This window comes from Pleuronectes platessa, chromosome 4 (assembly GCF_947347685.1).
Source record: "Pleuronectes platessa chromosome 4, fPlePla1.1, whole genome shotgun sequence".
Classification (NCBI taxonomy): Eukaryota; Metazoa; Chordata; class Actinopteri; order Pleuronectiformes; family Pleuronectidae; genus Pleuronectes; species Pleuronectes platessa.
This window is the reverse complement of record NC_070629.1, coordinates 18,190,425-18,207,992: the sequence shown is the minus strand read 5'-3', so window position 1 is coordinate 18,207,992 and position 17,568 is coordinate 18,190,425. Positions and strand designations below refer to the sequence as shown.

The following is a 17,568-nucleotide window of genomic DNA, read 5'->3' as shown; positions in this document are numbered from 1 at the left end:
TTGCTCCAAACTTTAAAATGTTCAACATGATGTGGCTGTTATTCGACATAGTAGAAAGTTGTTTTATTTTTTAGCTTGTTACCTTTCCAGTTCAGCGGTCAGCTCTTCTTCAAATTTGCATGCCAGACGAGCTGCAGTCTGTTGCTTCCACTGAGCCATGCTCCTCTGAACCTGCCTGAGCTCCACGTCTTTGGCCTTCAACTGCTTGCGCAGAGATCCAGCTGCTCCTCCTTCAGCTCCTCCATCAGTCAGCTGAGTCCTGTTCAGGCTGCTCAACTCCTCAATGTGCTCCTGCACAAATGTCACGAGGCAAAACATTGCAGTGACGCTCTAACTGTTGTGTTTTTGACCATACATAAAAATAGAGTTACCTGAATGAGACGCTCCTTCACAGAGTCTAAGGCTCTATCTCGCTCCACCCTGAGCTGCTGCCTCTGGGCGCACAATTCTCGCTCCTGAAAAAAAATGAACATTTAAAAAGCTGTATTTGCAAACACCAGGCCCTTTGTAGTATGTAAAGCCCAAACTGTACCTTGTCTTTTCTCAGCTGCTCTGTAGTTTGCTTCTGTGAACCCAGCTCCTGGTGTAGATGGATAATCAAGTGCTCCAGCTGCTCTCTCAGCGCTCTCAGGGTTGTTAGAGCCTCGGCTACTGTTGGACTGCACAATACAAAGGCATCAGCAGGAGAAGCTAATGCAGCATGTGGCCTACAGAGTATCCACTCTAAACCAGATAGAGATGTAAGCCAGAGCAGGACATTATACCAGGCAGGCAGCTGCACAGCTCTTTGTTTGGCTCCACTCTGTTCCACTAAGAGTTGCACATGCTGGCATTCTGCTCCCAGCTCCTGGGCCCAGTGTCTGTGCTGCTGGTCCAGCTCAGCAGTGATTCTGTTGTAACCTCGCTCCCTTTCTTCCAGCGTCACCCGGAGCCTGTCAGCCTCTTTCTTTGCCAGCTGAACAGCCTTGTCAAGCTGCAGCGCCGTCCTCTGGTTCTCCTGTGACCACAGACCCCACCAGGTAAACCCTTTTTATAACAGTGTCTCCTTTTATTTGCCTACAATTGATGCATTTTTGTGTTTTCCTTCACCTGTGCAATCTGTTTCTTCAACCTCTGCAGCTCAGCCTGGTGCTCCTCTTTCAGTGATCTACAAATAACAGCGAGCAAAGACTCCTGCTCTCTCTGCTGTGCACAACGTTCACTCTCCAACTCCTGCATCCTCTTACAGAGAGAAAGCAAATCATGCAAAAAACAGACTGAAAATGTATTCTGATTTATTTAAGATGGTAATGTTGCATTTCATGTTAGCGATTCCCCTTACTGTTTTTAGTTCCAACACTTTATGTTGTAGAGCTTGTGCTCTACTCTTCTCTCGCTGCATCTCTTTGTTCTGCTCCTCCAGTATCCCACAGTGCTCCTGCACAGTCTCCACTTTTTCTGCCTCCCACTTCCTCCTCTCCTCCTCTATTGCTTTGTTCACCTAAATGAGAGCATGCCGTCCATTTAATGTAATCGTACTGAAAAACATTTGCATATTTTAGGCACATGGATTATCAGAATACCTTTTCTGAGGCGTCTTTATGCAACTCCTCTTCGTGGTTCTTTCCCTCCTCCCTCTGCTGCTCCAGAGAGATCCGCAGCTGCTTTGCCTCTTCTTCTTTTATCTGCCAGAACAGAGGAGGACTTTGAAAGTAACCATGTAGTGTTTTTACTCACTCTGTATTTAGACTAAAACAAAAATTTAAACAACACAGAAAATGTTGGTTTTACAGCCAATAGAGGATTCTATAGATTTTACATGTTCCCGGTGACACACTGACCTTAATGGAGCTTTGCATTGCCTCAATGCATCGCGTGAGAACACGTGTGTGCTCTTTCAAAGCACCTGCTTTTTCCTCCTCAGCCTGCTGATCAACCTGAGGAGGAATGAGATGAATCAGGATTTTAACTTTTCAGACTCATTTGTCACCTTTTAGATTTGCTGCTTATGAGCCAGCATCAACTCATTCTTTTCTTGAAGATGATAAATTGGAAATTATACGTTAGAAAAGTGACTTGTAGAATTATTTAAACCTCAGAAAGCCTCAGCCCTCACCACCAATCTGTTGGCTTGTTCCTGGGCTTCCTTCAGTGCTTTGTATTGCTGGTTTTTCAGGTGATGTAGCTCCCCCTTCAGGCCGTCTCTTTCTGCTTGCAAGACCCCATGTTTTTCTTGGAAATCCAGCAGCTGCAGCCCCTTCTCGGCCAACCTCTTCTCCAGAGCACCCACCCGGATCTTACCTTCTCCCAGTTCAACCTGCAGCTTGCTTACTTGAACCTCAAGTAGCTAAGAATAAGATAGACAACGATCATTAATGGCATAAAGGATCTGTTCCGTTCAGGTTACATCAGTGTTTACCTACTATTTCATGTCAAAATGAATGGCCCTGAAATACTGAAATATCTATAATATGGAGAGTAATGGAGGAGAATAAGAATTACAGGATAGCAGAGGCCTACAAATTACTATGTGCCTGACGGATTAAAATGTATAATTAGTGTGATGATAGAAGGTGTCACCTCAATTTGCTCCTTTTTCTGGATCTGTTTCTCTTCCAGAAAAACACATCTGTTCCTTTGTGAGCTCTCTTCCTCTGTGGCCTTCTGGAGTTCTTCACGAGTCTGCTCTAACTTCTGTGGAAACACAAAGATATTTTATAACACAGAATCCAGATTTTTATAAAGTTTGTTATTGCATTTGAATTGATTGACAAGTCTTTTGATACACAAACATAATTTTTTTTCTTATGATGCATGATTGGGAGGATACATTTAGTAAGTTCGCACCTTCAAACTGATTAAAAGAAAGGAGGAGGAAATGCTTATGTCCCGGCGCTGAGAGCGATGCTAACCGAGCGGCTCAGGGTGGTGAAGGAGGATATCCTCGCGGGGCTTGAGGAAACCTTGGCAGAGTACCAGGACCGAGTGGAGCAGTCCGAGCGGGAGATCTGCCGCTAGGGGAGGCTGCTCGATGCCGCGATGCAGCCCGTAGTCCGGCTGCACAGAGCAGGTCAGCCCCTAGAGGAACCGCTAACAGGCTAACGCCGGGTTCACATCGCGCCAGCACTTGGCTGTTCACACCGGACGCGGAAGCCACGCTAATAATATCACCCATTGATCCAGTAGTATTCAAGCATATACTCACTTGTTGCTCCAACATTAAGCAACAGCGTCCCAACATTTGTCTTTCTTGGTGATGTCTTTATACAACATGTTCCGAGAATCATACAACTCACTGCACTTCTCCACTTCAATTATTAATTTAATGTCATCCATGTTGAAGAACTTCTCCGCTGTTTGCTCCGTTAAATGTCAGGTGTCGAGGGTAAATTATGTATTCTCCACTCAAGCCTATACGTAGCCCCCCCCCCCCCCCCCCCCTCTTTTTATCTTTATGACTGCTTGTGTGGCTATAGTGGATGGGCAGAGGGGGACATTTAATAATGTGGTTGGTAAAAGTGGTAAAATTAAAACTCCAAGACAACAGAAGGTGAATACAAAGTATGGGATGCATATTTGATCATTTATGTCATATAAAATATCGTTTAAAATCATTTTTCAATGTATTTCCTGGCGCGATACGCTCGCGTCAAGCGGAAAAAATAGACTCGACGCCGAAACTATCGCTTCACGGCACTAGGCAGCCGCGGAGCAGCGTCGCGCTTCAGCGTCTGCTGTGACCCGCACAAAGGTTTAACATGGGAGTGGATGGGAGCCAGCTGTTTTTTATAATAATAATGTAATGTTAGCTAGCATCAGCTCGAGCAGCGGAGATGGCCGCCATGTGCGGACGTTCGACTCCGTTGGCCGGCAACGCGGACAAGACATCTAGCCTTTATATATCTATGGCTCAACCTCTCTGATGCTGTTGTGAACGAGTCTGTGCAGAAAACCTGCTGATCTGTTGCTCATGTCTGAAACAGAAAGTCTGGACACATTTCTCTGAGTTTAACCCACAGGTCTGAAAGCAGCTTAACCAACTAACTTACTTCCCCTTGCCCTGTTCTCCTTTGTTAGTGACCTAATTGGTTAATTTGGCCTAAAAATGAAACACCTTTTTTCCAGAAACACATTGTTTTATGCTGCTTCCTATACGAGCTGCGTTGTATCACCAACTGTAAACAACCTCAACCTCTCTACGTCCTGAATGTGATCCTTTAAAAAGTCACAACAGTCGACATTAAACGACACAACACCAGTTTTTCAAACACTTCAGGAAACTCTGAAATGATTAACGTGTGCATTTGTGTTTCAGTGTGTCCTGCAGACGTCCAGCAAATGATAGTGAATAAAGAAGGGGTTCCCCCTGAGCAGCAGCAGTGGAGCCCCCTTGTGGACCAGGAGGACCAAGAGCCCACCCACATTAAAGAGGAACAGGAGGAATTGTGGACCATCTGGATGGACAGCAGCTTCAAGGACTGGAGGAGGCTGATATCAAGTTCACATTGATCCTGTTGCTGTGAAGAGTAAAAAAGATGAAGAAAAACTTAAATCGTCAAAGCTTCATCCGAGTGAGACGAAGGAGAGCAGAGCGGACTGTGGAGGACCAGAACCAGCCAGGAACTCAGGTCCTGATGGACAATTACAACAAGGTACTGAGGACTGAAGACACGTCGGAGACTGAAGACTCTAATGAGACTGAAGACAGTGAGGATGATTGGATGGAGACCAAGGAACATCAGACTGGTTTAAATACAAGAAATAACAAACAGCCTCTAAGTGATATGGGATGTATGACAGAAAAAAAATCGTTTAGTTGCTCTGAGTGTGGTAAAAGATTTAGCCAGAGGAGCCATCGAAATACACATATGAGGATTCATACAGGAGAGAAACCGTTTAGTTGCTCTGAGTGTGGTCAAAGATTTAGCGAGAGGGGCAATCTAAATTCACATATGAAGATTCATGCAGGAGAGAAACCGTTTAGTTGCTCTGAGTGTGGTAAAAGATTTGACCAAAGGGGCAATCTAAATTCACATATGAGGAGTCATACGGGAGAGAAACCGTGTAGTTGCTCTGAGTGTGGTGAAAGATTTAGCCATAGGTACAGTCTAAATTCACATATGATGAGTCATAGAGGAGAGAAACCCTTTAGTTGCTCTGATTGTGGTCAAAGATTTTACCAAGGGGGCAATCTAAATTCACATATGAGGAGTCATACGGGAGAGAAACCTTGTAGTTACTCTGAGTGTGGTCAAAGATTTAGCCGGAGGGACAGTCTAAATTTACACATGAGGCGTCATACAGGAGAGAAGCAGTTCAGTTGATCGGAGTGTGGTAAAAGATTTAAGATTCAGTCCTACTGTACGAGACGTGAGGATTCATATAGGAGAGAAGTGATTCAGCTGCAACCTTGGCAATAAACGATTAATAAGGATTCATCAGCAGATACTCATATTATACGTATTCATAGTTCACTGTTATAAATAGACCATTGACAGTTTTATGTACCTAGAAAACAGAACTTATTGAATAACGCGGAAGATTTGCGTTTATATATCTTGTTTCTACGGATTTCTACATAATTTATCTATTTTTCATAATGTCCTTCATGTCATTTTAAGGTTAAAGTGTATTCCTTGCACAGTATGAATATGTGTTCTTAACTAGTTCATATGATTACATTTGTTTGTTTTAACTTCTTAAGGTAGCATCCGCCCGAGGGCGCCCTCCAGGTGCGCTGTTTTACCGATCAGCACATCGTCACGGATTATTCTGATGACTGGCGTATCGTTTAGCCAATGAAATTTCCAACACTGAGATGGGCTGTTACACGGGAAAAATATACGGGGACATCAAGCAAGTCACTGAGCAACAGTGTCCAGCTGGTCCCAGAGCATCGTGCGCCTGTGTTTCGTCCCCGTCGTGACTGCTACATGTTGCTAAAAATATTAAAGATGTTTATTTGTATAAATTCAAAACCATATGACCATATGTCTCCTTTATATAAACATATGATTTTGAGCGTAAAATTAGCCTTTTTGGCCAGGTTGGTTACAAAGGGTCCTTTGGAGTCTCCAAATGGACTTTGTGGAAAACGCCTAGACATGCACTTAGGAAAAAATCTGTCAAATACTCATTTTCTTTGGTATTGTTATCAAATTTGAACTTTGGCTAGTCACGGCTTCATGCTAGGGTCCCATTGTTTTTTCCAGCTCATAAGTCCCAGCTAGAGTCATCTGCAGGCATCTGTTTATTAAACCTTTTATTTAATTACATTTTTAAAATTTTAATATTTGTTTGTTTTGTTTAAACTAATAAAATAATTTAAACTAAAAAACAAAAAACTATCATTCGATTTACTTACAATTTTCACAGTGTGATGTGGAATTGATGGCATGGACCGTAATGAGCAATTAGCAGGCAAGGATCGACATCGCTCGACGGACGCAGGAAGTGAAGCGTTGGTCCTTGCCGCAGTGTGCAAAACGCATGGTCATTGACCGCTCTCTCCATCGACCACAACAGGCTTCAAAATGCCTGTGCTTGGGCCCGATAGTGCTACAACGTAGCACTACTTTCTAATTATTTCTAATTTGGTTGTTTAATACAAATTTTATGTTATATATAAGAGGTGTTTTTATTACCTCAATAATATTAAAATAGTTATGGTTTACAATTTACATAGTGAAAAGTATATGACTGGGCCTTGATACTGCACCTCTTGCATGGACTCCAGCTTCTCTCTTGCACGTCTCTGCTCAGCAAACAGTTCAGTTTTTGCACCGTCCAGCTGTCTTTCCATCTCCTCCCTCTCCAGCACTGATATGATGACGTTGTTCTGTTTGAGTGGAGCATCGAGAAGAACAATAAATCTGACGTATTAAAACATGTGACTTGACCAAAGAACCAGTTGATCCATTGGTTTGGACAGGTTTCATTACCTTCGAGCAGGATCCATCCTTTAGAGGCTTCTGACGTTGACTCAGAGTTTCAAGTTCTTCCTCCATGTCTCTGATATCATGGAGACAAGAATCTCTTTGTCTCTGCAACTTTTCCACTTGGCAACTACAACACATTCATTGTTGTGTTACTCTTTGACAGAACTAAGATTGATTTAAGTCCAGAATCCTGTTGGTGCAGTGTGACATTGTCCATCTGCCTCTGTTTATAAAAAAAAAGAAGGATAAAATATCGGGATACCTGAGCGAGTCTCTCTCTATCCTGCTGTCTCTCAGACTGGACTCCATAGTCTTCTTCTCCTTCTCCACCTGTGCTCTCTGTGCAGTCACTCGCTCTAATTCCTGCAAGGCATGCTGGGGGAAAAACCATAGCCTATGAATATTTTTTTATTAGTGAGACTTCTATGCAGAGTTTACTATTGAAGATGCTGCCCGTTACCTTTCTTCTCAGCCGAAGTTCAGAAAGGCAGAGCTCAACGTCTTTTAACTGAGTCCTCTTCAACCTGAGTGTCTCCTCCTCGTTCTCACATTTCTAAACCACACACACAAACATGATGTGAAATATCTTGCACGTGTTCATGGAAGAAATTACTAAATAATATAATAAAATTCATTCTTACTTGTCGGAGATTAGTGTGCTGCTCTTTCATTTTGGTCAACTGCATTTTCTCTGATGTCCTCTCAGAACTTTCCTCATCTGTGTCTTTGTCGTCGTCTCCCAAAGAAAACTTGAGTCTGGGAGATGTAAAAATAATCAGTGTATGAGACTGAAAAACTGTGTAAGTAATTCTTTTAATGAAAAGATTGCAGAGAAGACACAGTTTTAAAATGTTGCTCCCTTTGCTTTACCTGAAACTTTCTCTCTTTTTATGCTGAGTTTTCCGAAGTTTTCTTTTTTGAAAACTGCCAAACGAGGATCTGTGGACTTTGCAAAACAAAGAAAACAATGTTGTTTTTAGGAAAATTCTGAGATGAAGTTATTTTTAAGTCTCCACAGCCTCATTGAATTAGAGAATAAACAGTGAACTCTTGCTTTACCTGATGTAGACTGAGGGTCGCTTTCTTCCTGTGTGGGTGTGTCATCATCACTCTGGTTAGTAAAGTAATCCTCCACGCCCGTGACAGACTCAATGAGAGCGCGCCATCCTGGGGGGGTGGGGCGACACTAACAATGTTAACTACAATTTAATATATATATTTTTCTGTCATGCTCTAAATATTTTCTACATATCATTGTTAGCTCTTAGTAATTTGTACAGGTGATATTTTTGATATAATGCAGCAAAGTGCAAATCACAGCAACAAATAAGGAAACACAACAGAAAATCCCAAAACATGTTTTGTCAACTTTTCCTATTGGAGGGAATTTAATTGGACGGATAGTGCCTCCATCCAATCAGCGACAAGCCTTGTTGATGGCGGGTACCATCGTTTGTTAGCGCTGTTGTGTTTGTTTACTCGCTGTTGTGTTTTCTGGTTGGTTCTTGTGTTTTCACATTGTGATTTGCCCTCCAGGACCGCTGTAATGTTTAGTTTTCACAGGTTCTGCAGTCTCTCACCCGGCCGTGTGTGGATGTGCTGTCTGACTCGCTCTGTGCTGACCGAGTCCAGGTCACTTGCAATGGACACAGAATCAAAACTCCTCACAGGTACTCCTGTAAAACACATGCAACCTCAAGTCACTGTTTGCAGTGAACAGATGCATAAGAGGATCAGTTGGACTGTGCAGCAGATGCAGTGTAATCTGTGTGTAGTACCTGCCAGGCACCTAGCCTGAGGAGAACAGTTCCTGTTGTGCTGTTTGTTTTCACGTTCTATTACAACCTCTGTTCTGTGAGACACTGAGAGGGAAGCGAGAGAATCAAAAGGTGTAACTGGGTCGTAATGGGATCACAAGCAAGAGCCAAGTTAGCAGAGCCAAGAGGCAACGATAACAACAAACGTGCTGGAACAAACAGTCCCCTTGAATTCAATCAGGCTGCATCAAACTCATAAATATCAGACCCTGAAATTTGCCTGATTAAAAAGCAAATCCACATCCATGAATTCTTGCCAGAAACAAATTTATATAAAGAAAGAGAGAAAAATACGGAATCCTTCCTCTGATTTAGATTAGCACCAACATGCATTCTTTCCTGGACCATCGTGCAAACTTTGACTAGGTTAAGTGGAAATCTGTTTTTGTGTAATCTTGCTCACAAAAAAAAGAAACAAATAAACATAACAGCAAACAGACAGCGCTATAAACATGATCTCTTCGGAGGAGGTGCTTACACAAATTTGCTTTTGTGAGTCTTAATGAAATCTCCATGTGAGGTAAAAAAGCTCATGTCCTAAATGGAAAGCTTTAATCGTCTGGGGATAATGAATGTGTTCAGCTATTTTCAGGGAAACAGGCCCATTAGTTGGAGGAAGACCAATTCTGTGTACATTAGATTTAATGTTCTAGTTACAATTAAGATTTGTTTTTTTAATGCCTTGTTAATGTGGGTGGAGAGGAATTTTGACATAAATTTAGTTCTAAGGACAATTTAGAGTTGACGAAGTGGTTGTGAATATCCCTGGAACATTAATACTAATCTTAGTACATGTTTAATGGCAAACTGTCAAGTAATGGTTGAGTTAACCAGCTCTGGATCAAAATGTTCGACACACACATACAGACAGATGGATGAACAAGTATAGACAGATTATTAATTTTCTCTTAATCCTAACAAGCATCTCAAATTGGAGCTCTTTTACTGTCTTCCAAAGAGATGGAAGGTTTTACTTACGGCTGCTATCGTGACCAAGCCTCCGTGGAGCCTTCTCACTATGTGATGTGTTCACTCCAAAGTTATTTGAAAGACACTTCTCCACTTCCTTTCGTTGACCTGGGCTGTTTAACAGGGAATACAGAGAAGTCACTGCTTCTTGACTGCTTCTGCCCTGTGCTGCTGATCCTCGTCTTTTAATATGAAGAACATTTTGTCCTTTTTGATCACTGTCAGATGTCTCTGTCCTCCCAGCCTCTTCTCCTATGTCTTGCTGTCGATAATGACTCTCGGGCAATGGCACTTCCAGCATTTCTTCACCGAAGCGCATGACAAAGTCCTCAGTGCAGACACTGTCTGAAAGAATGTGTGCTTCCCCTGTCAATGTATCCTCCTCACAAGTGTCCCCTAGCAGCCTCCCGAGTCTCCAGATGACCTCCTCTCTCCGACACTCCATTTCCTCTTTGTCTCTTGTTCTTCTGTCCAATCTCTTCTGAGTGTCATCATGAGTGTCAGGACTCCCCCGGGAGCCTGTGTTCCTCTCTGGGTTACAGGAGTGGAAAGATTAGTTGTTTTGTTGTTGAGGGAAAACGTTTCCTTTTGCAGTAAGGAGAGAAGCCTTAAATATAGACATATATATGTAAATACACTATTTGCATACAGTATATATACATGTATAAATCTCACTCATTTCACTTTTGTTGTATCTTTGCAGATTCAACCAGACAATTTTTTTTAAATGCCGATAAATCCTTTTAGAATAATTTGGCTCTTAACTTTTAAAAAGAAAATTTTTTTCCTGCAACAGTACTGAAATATTACCTAATGTTTGCTTCATTGTCGGAGTGCGTATTAAATCAAGACAAGACATTGGTGTGTCATGTGTCTGAGTTGTACTTCCAAGGCCTGTGTCTTTGCTCGGAGATCGACTCCACTGAAGTGGAGCTAGAAAACAAGCAAAACACAGAATATTATAAAGATTCAAAATAAAAATCACAATAAGTTTTATAATGACAGGAATTACCGGTATCGCTGCAGTCATGCTTTCTGAAAATGTCCTGCTGTTTGTGGGGCTGGACCTGGAATTGGAGGTAGTCACATTATTGCTTAAAAGATGTATTCCTGAAACCACATGCCGAGAAGCAGATAGATTGTGTCACAAACCTGCAGTTGACCGAGCTGAGCATCGATGGCATCCATCAGGAGGTCGCAGTGATCCAGTCTGAGAGGCCGAGGCTCAAGGTCCAACTCCCTGCTGCTGACATCCAGTTCTTTGGGGTCAGACATCAGGGTTAAACTCACATTATGGGAAGTAGATGTTAAAACAATGTATAACAGATCAGACCAGTGTAGAGAAGCTCATCGGTGTCCTCTGCATCCGCATCTGCTCCGTCATGGTGGTTCATCTCCATGCTGCATGGGGACAAATGTGCAGACGTTCAGCAGGAGAACAGACACAACACGACCAAGGAAAGAGTGTGTGTGTGTGTGTGGGGGGGGGGGGGGGGGTTATGTTGCTCAGTTGTCCAGGAAACCAAGACCATTCATCTTGTTAGCTGGACAAACAGACTTCTTTTCACTAAGAGCACCATAAATTCCTGAGTCTGTCCCTCTTCCACCGGATGAACGTCAAGTGCAGGAGAGGAGCAGGTCCATGAAGGATCTCTCCTCTCAGATGTTTAGCTAACGTCGGCCACAATGACTTTAAATAACCACGGAAAAAAGCATTTTACACACATCTTCCTCACAGACGTCGCTCAGAAGTTCGTTTCACACTGTTTAACTCCATAATCAGTGGATTTTGAAAACACAGTAAAGTTTAACTCGAGCATGTGGCTTCACACACAGTTAACCTGAATTCAGAGGCTTCTCTGGGTCAAACTGGCTTCACTCACCTGGAGCTGTGTAATACTCAGACACAAACATATACATCACATGTAAAATCGAAATCCCTCCTCCATCGCAGCTCTGGATCAAACTTATCAAACTTACTCTGAGGAAACCAACCAGGAGCCTCGACTCTGCGGATCAGCTGCTCTGAGTCCTGATTGACAGACGCTTCCCTCCGTTGTCCTGGAAACCGTCAAACAGCTCGCGACGCCGAGTGGAGGCGCGGTGGCGCGCGCACTGCGGCAAGCTCAGCGCCAATGGCTGCGTCACATTGGATATTTTCACATTTAAATAGAGTTAGATAAATATTCAATGGTTTCTGAGTGTAGCCGCAGCCTCTAATCAACACTGAGAGCAATACAGGGGCCGTAAAATGATACAAATATTAATATAAAAAATATTAGAGTTAACAGATATATATATATATATATATATAAATATAAAAGAAAACAAAATTATTGTGACGATTGACCTAGATCTTATATTTGTGTAATTATTTTCCCACCTACAATGTAAATGTGGATGCTTAAACTATTTAATATATGGGCAATAGAATACAAAAAACGTATATTATGTAATTATAAAATTATAATCTCACTTAAAATAAATTGCAGGAATATATATAGAACTCCCTTAAACTACCGAAATTAAATTGTGTTGAAAAAAAGTATATTTTGCATAATTTTTTCTTCTCTTTTTGATGATAGTGATTATAAAGATTAAGATTGTGGTGTAGATAAGATACTATCGCTGGTAAATTGTTAACCCCGGCTGAGAATAAAGAAGACACAGCCAGTGCTGCCCTTACTAGTACTTATAAGGCCCTGACAATATATATAACATCATATAAGATAGTAAGATACAACATATGGTCATCAGAGTCCTGACTTTTCCCTCAATTAAAAGAAATTGAGAGTGCCATTTCCTGTAACTGAATGTTTTTTCTATAGGGCAGAGATATAGAAACACTAATTTTAGGACAATTTAAGCCATTTAAAACCTGTGACAGCTCCTTCAACAAATGTATGCAAGCCTTTTGTAATATGTTGTTTTTATTCTTGAGTCATCCCATTAACGGTATACAGTAGTTTTAGTTCTGGGAGTTACAGTGAGAGACAGTTTTTCATTCTAAAATCTCCCATACACCAAATATATTGATCCCTTCTTCACACTTCCACTGAAAGAAAACCAAGCAGACAGATATTCAGTGTCAACAATAACAACTTTATTATCCTCATCTTCCATTATTGTGTGTCTTTGCTGTTTAAAGACGATGTTACAAGTATAAATGAAGGGAGAAAACCGACTATTAAAAAAAAAGGAAAAAACCTCAGTTGAGACAGCGGTTTCACCTGAATACACTGTTGTGTATTTGGAGATAGTGAGTAGCAGTCAAGGCAGGTCTGTCACCTTTGACCTCATGTGCCAGGCCGCTGTTGTGACGCATTTCAAAACTTTCATACAGATTTTTTAACCCCAGTCTCACCTCAAAGCTGTGAGTCACAGTTTGATAAGAAGCAGGGTTGAGTTTAGACGCTGTGAGGAAAATCTCCCTTGTCTTCATCAGTGAACCTCTGTCTCACAACTGACTATGAATGAGAAGGACGAGTGTGCAGCATGTGCACACTAATCTAACTCATTATCCATACAAACAGTATGAAACATAAGAACAATGGCACCCATGAGAAGATAGAAAACATGGCAGAAAAAGAAAGCATAAAAAAAGATCACACCACAGTGAATTAAGAGTCGGGTGGGACGAAATGTGAGAAACATTGAGGGAGTTTTTACATTGGATCCCTCTGAGATAAGGAAGGCAGATGAAGAGCTTTTTTTAGTCTCAGTACACTCTCCATTTACACTTTGGTTGTTTTTCCCCATTCTGCATGAGGGAGACAACTGTCTGAAGGAACAACAGCCATTATCTAACAAATCTACACCTCACTGCATTATTGCTACAGCTGTCCGAGACTGTACAGGCCTCAGTGGGGCAACTTCAACAGGCAAGTCCCTGTCACGCACTGAGTTCGAGTTATTTGAAAATATATTGACTAAAACGTATGATGAGCTCTCGGTTATCATTCAAAATATAATATGTATTCTCAAGTATAAAATCATCTCCAACACAATATATTAAAGTAAATCTCTAGTGAACTTCAACTCGATTGCTGAAGAAAAAGGAAAATCACAAATCAACTCTCCAGTTGTACAGTTTCCTTCGGCACCACTCAGCAGTGATGAGATGTCATGACTGTGCCCGATGATACAGAATTAAATGCACGATGATGATTTTTCAAGATAGCAACAATAAAACATCTCGCTTGATATGATTTAAAGTGTGCACAACCTCGACATTTTGGGAAATAAGCTCTATGGTCTTTTTCTGTTAAGCGTTACATGAGAGGATTAATACCACGCTCATGACTATTTAACATACAGAAAAGACAGCAGGTAATTAGCCTAGCAACTGGAAACTAATCTGGTTCAGTCCAAAGGTTTAAAAAAAACAAATCCAGCTATATTCAGCTCTAAATCTGACAAATTAACATCTCATCTTTGTTCAAAACACAAAGTGTGAGACTTGCGGTGACGTGAGTGGCACGAAGGCCCTCTGCTCCGATGCACTTTGATACTTTCTGCTGCTAAATGGCTTCCTTAATGTGCCGACAAAAGGCCGAGATTCTCAGTGAGCTCCAAACACAAAGTGTATTATGTGAAAATATAACGTGTTTGTGAGCTTGAGAGATGCTGGTGGGTAGATTCTTTGAATTCAGACAGTACCCGGGTAGCTGTTTCCCCCTGTTTCCAGTCTTAATGCTAAGCTAAGCTAACCAGCTCCCGGTTGTAGCATCAGAAATGACAGAGGTGAAAATCTTTTCATGAAAAAATCCAAAACATATTTCCTATAAATGCTATATTACTTCTTTTAGCAGGATGTTCCAGACAAGAGATTTAGTGATGGAGCCTCAAACTGTGCTCTTTACAACCACAAATCAAAAATGTATTAAAACCGTTTATGTCGATGGGTAAAGAAACATCTCTTGTGCAAAAAATCAATCATCAATCATCTCATCAAAATCATTACCATTAGTGAACATTGTAAGAGCTCATATCATCTCTCTATCAGCCCACACGGAGGGGCACTCTATTATGAATGAATCTCTTTTCCACTTCATTTTTCACATCAGAAGAAATGATAACTGAACCACAGTTACTAATGTGCTAGCATTTACTCTATTAAAATGATTTTCAGTGTGTTAAGACAGTTTATGGAAATATAAAAGATGAATCGCAACACGATTAACTTCAATCTTCACGGAATTAATCTGGTTTAAAAATGTATATTTCAGGAAACTCTTCAGGCTTTTCAGTCAATTATGTCAGATTTGAAATATTCTGTACAGATAACTTAATACTCAGATTAGTATAGTTATTCTTAAATTTACATTACAGTATCATTCTTTTATCACAAAATATTCACAGAAATAGACAAACAATAGATACAATACCTCCAGCCTTGAAGTCTACATTCCTAACAATAATTACAAAAAATACTAACTGGTTTTCAAAACTCTTGTCACTGTAGACATGTAGTGCACAGGTCAGAGGACTCTTTCCCTTGTTCAGTCGATTTAAGGCAAAAGACTGAGGGTACCCTTGTGAGCTGATCCCAGATCAGCGTGTCCACAAACACTGAATGGGAGGACGACATGTATGCTGTGGTGAGTCTGGAGCAGCAACTGGGGGAGTCCTCTGTGGCTAAAGCTGACTGACACAGTGGTGTGCTACAGGAACCAGCCCTGACCTCCCGTCAGCTGAAGCCACTCCGGACCCCTGAGAGAAACCCCTCCAGTCTCAGGTAGAGTAGTCCTGCTGGGACCACTGGTTAGTGACTGATGAGGGAGGCTGTGGAGCTAGTGCACCGTACACTATAGAAACCAACAGGATGCCCTGGGTGGCAATGACTGAATGCCTCATTGGTGATTTGGCGCAGAGTTAATACTTTGTACAATCACTGAGAATGATGTCACTCAAAATGGTCACCAAGGATACGGTATGTGTTGCTATGGTAGAGCACCAGAGGACGAGGTAAAGAAGTACGAAGTGAGATCTTCTAAAACATCAACACAGAGATATGTTCTAATCTATGGTCAATCACAGTGAAACGTGCATGTTCAGGTCTTTGATGGTGATTCCTTAAGTGATATGAATGTTTTACTGTTGAGTTACAATTAAAGGACTGACTACTGTAGAAATCTGACTCCAGAATTACAGATGGAAGATGTCTAAAGCATGTTTATACGACTGAAATGAAGCATTAGACTTGTGTCATTTTTAAAGTGTGAAATGGGCCAGCAGCTATATAACCACTACAAGGACTAGAGTTTAACTGACTAGGGAACAGAATAACTACATACTTAATGGGAGCTGGAAGGAAACCCCAACATTCACACCAAGTAAAACACAATTCTACATCGCTGAATGTTTTATCAGTTAGGATGAACAAGCCTCTAGTGTATAAGAACAATACCATTTTCTCAGGCAAATATTAGCTGTTGATTATGGAGAACCAAACTGCAGAAAATTTTCTAAATATAAAACTAGCAATCATATAAATGAACACAGATAAAACCACAGTAAAGGGAAATAATCGAGTATTTAATCTTAAATTTGTTGCAGCCCATTCTAGTTCTGTTTAGCAGGTAAAGTATTTTTTTCCAATGACTATTGTTTGTGACTATTTACCGATCACATCATAAGCTTTTAACTAAAGTAAATATTTAAAATAAATAAAACTGCTGGAATAAGATACAACTGCAACAAAATATATGACTACTAATAAGCAGCAAGACATTTTATTAAAAAGGAGTTATATATATAAATATATATATACACATATATATATATATATATATATATATATAATTTTAATTATTTCCAAATTTTATGGTTATATCTCATTGTTTTGTAATTAATAAATTAAATTAAAATTTGTCTTTATTTATTTGACACTTTGGGTCTCCATAATAAATCTTTTAGACAGAAATCTTTTAGACACCCTGTTCAGGCGTTAACTTCCCTCTTTAAGAGAAAATGAGCACTTGAATTCAATCCTGCGAAGGAAAACGTTAACTAACTTATAAAGTAGCTTTATATCAAATGTGATAAATATAAGGATGGGAACTTTCTTAAAATAACTGACTGACGTGTATTCAACACTTGTGTTTCTATGATTCTATCCCTGTTTATAGTTGATAGTTGTGAGCTGCTTTGATACGAGTTTCTATCCAATTGGTAAAACTCTGTGATAGGGTGATCCAAAAAAAGTGCATTGTGGGTAGCATTTACGCAGCACCTGATTTCAGGAGTGTGCAAGGGCCTTTATTGTGTGATGTCCCCACCTCATTATCGCACATCCACACGTTACCTCACTGCTGTTTCAGTATGGTGTCAAAGAGGAGGACTCAGGGAATGCCCCGTCTTTTCCCCCCGTGTAAGAACAGAGTGAGTGTATACATTTGGAGGTACAGTGTTATCCGAGAGCGTGTGAAACATACACGTTTGCATCATCACAGAAGGTCCAAATAGTGCTCATGAGCCAGGACCAGCGGCTGAGTCGTTTCCTGTCTGCTGAGGTTGGCTGTGATCTGGGGTCACTTTCTGGGTTAGAAGATGTCAGCACTCGTGTTCCAGTCCTGTCTCTCCTTGGACTCCCAGTAACCTCCCTTGTACACAAAGTTTGTCTCTCCAGTTATCGAGTTCCTCCTCTGGTGAAACCACAGCGGCTGGTAGCCTTCGTATTCTCGACCTGTGGGAAGAAGCTCAGGTGTCAATTCAACCAGCAACATTCAAATCGCACCCTATAGTCACACCCTATAGTGGAGAAGCCACACTTGCAGGCAATTCACTGAGAAATCAATTCACCTTCATGCAGCTCTGAACTTGGGATAACTAAAAAAGTGCAGTGATAAGTGCAATGCAAAACC

General features: G+C 41.0%; 2 protein-coding genes across 2 annotated transcripts in view; both read right to left on the bottom strand.

Moving 5' to 3' along the window:
* Positions 1–78: 78 nt before the first annotated feature.
* Positions 79–10,193, bottom strand: LOC128438470 (trichohyalin). The gene is made up of 20 exons (XM_053421053.1): positions 9,713–10,193; positions 8,696–8,779; positions 8,498–8,593; positions 7,977–8,084; positions 7,788–7,863; positions 7,559–7,673; positions 7,378–7,470; positions 7,180–7,292; positions 6,921–7,044; positions 6,698–6,817; positions 2,560–2,673; positions 2,096–2,326; positions 1,821–1,916; positions 1,563–1,664; positions 1,322–1,480; positions 1,090–1,221; positions 765–997; positions 533–659; positions 372–455; positions 79–291 (listed from the first exon to the last, which is right to left on the bottom strand). The coding sequence occupies exons 1-20, from the start codon at positions 10,146–10,148 to the stop codon at positions 79–81; spliced, it is 2,856 nt and encodes a 951-aa protein (XP_053277028.1). The 5' UTR covers positions 10,149–10,193.
* A 2,591-nt stretch (positions 10,194–12,784) lies between these two features.
* Positions 12,785–17,568, bottom strand: part of osbp2b (oxysterol binding protein 2b) — a 41,221-nt gene continuing 36,437 nt past the window's right edge. The window contains exon 14 of the mRNA XM_053420859.1: positions 12,785–17,390. Coding sequence (XP_053276834.1) covers positions 17,248–17,390 — 143 coding nt within the window. The 3' untranslated portion in view covers positions 12,785–17,247. The remainder of the gene's footprint in view (positions 17,391–17,568) is intronic.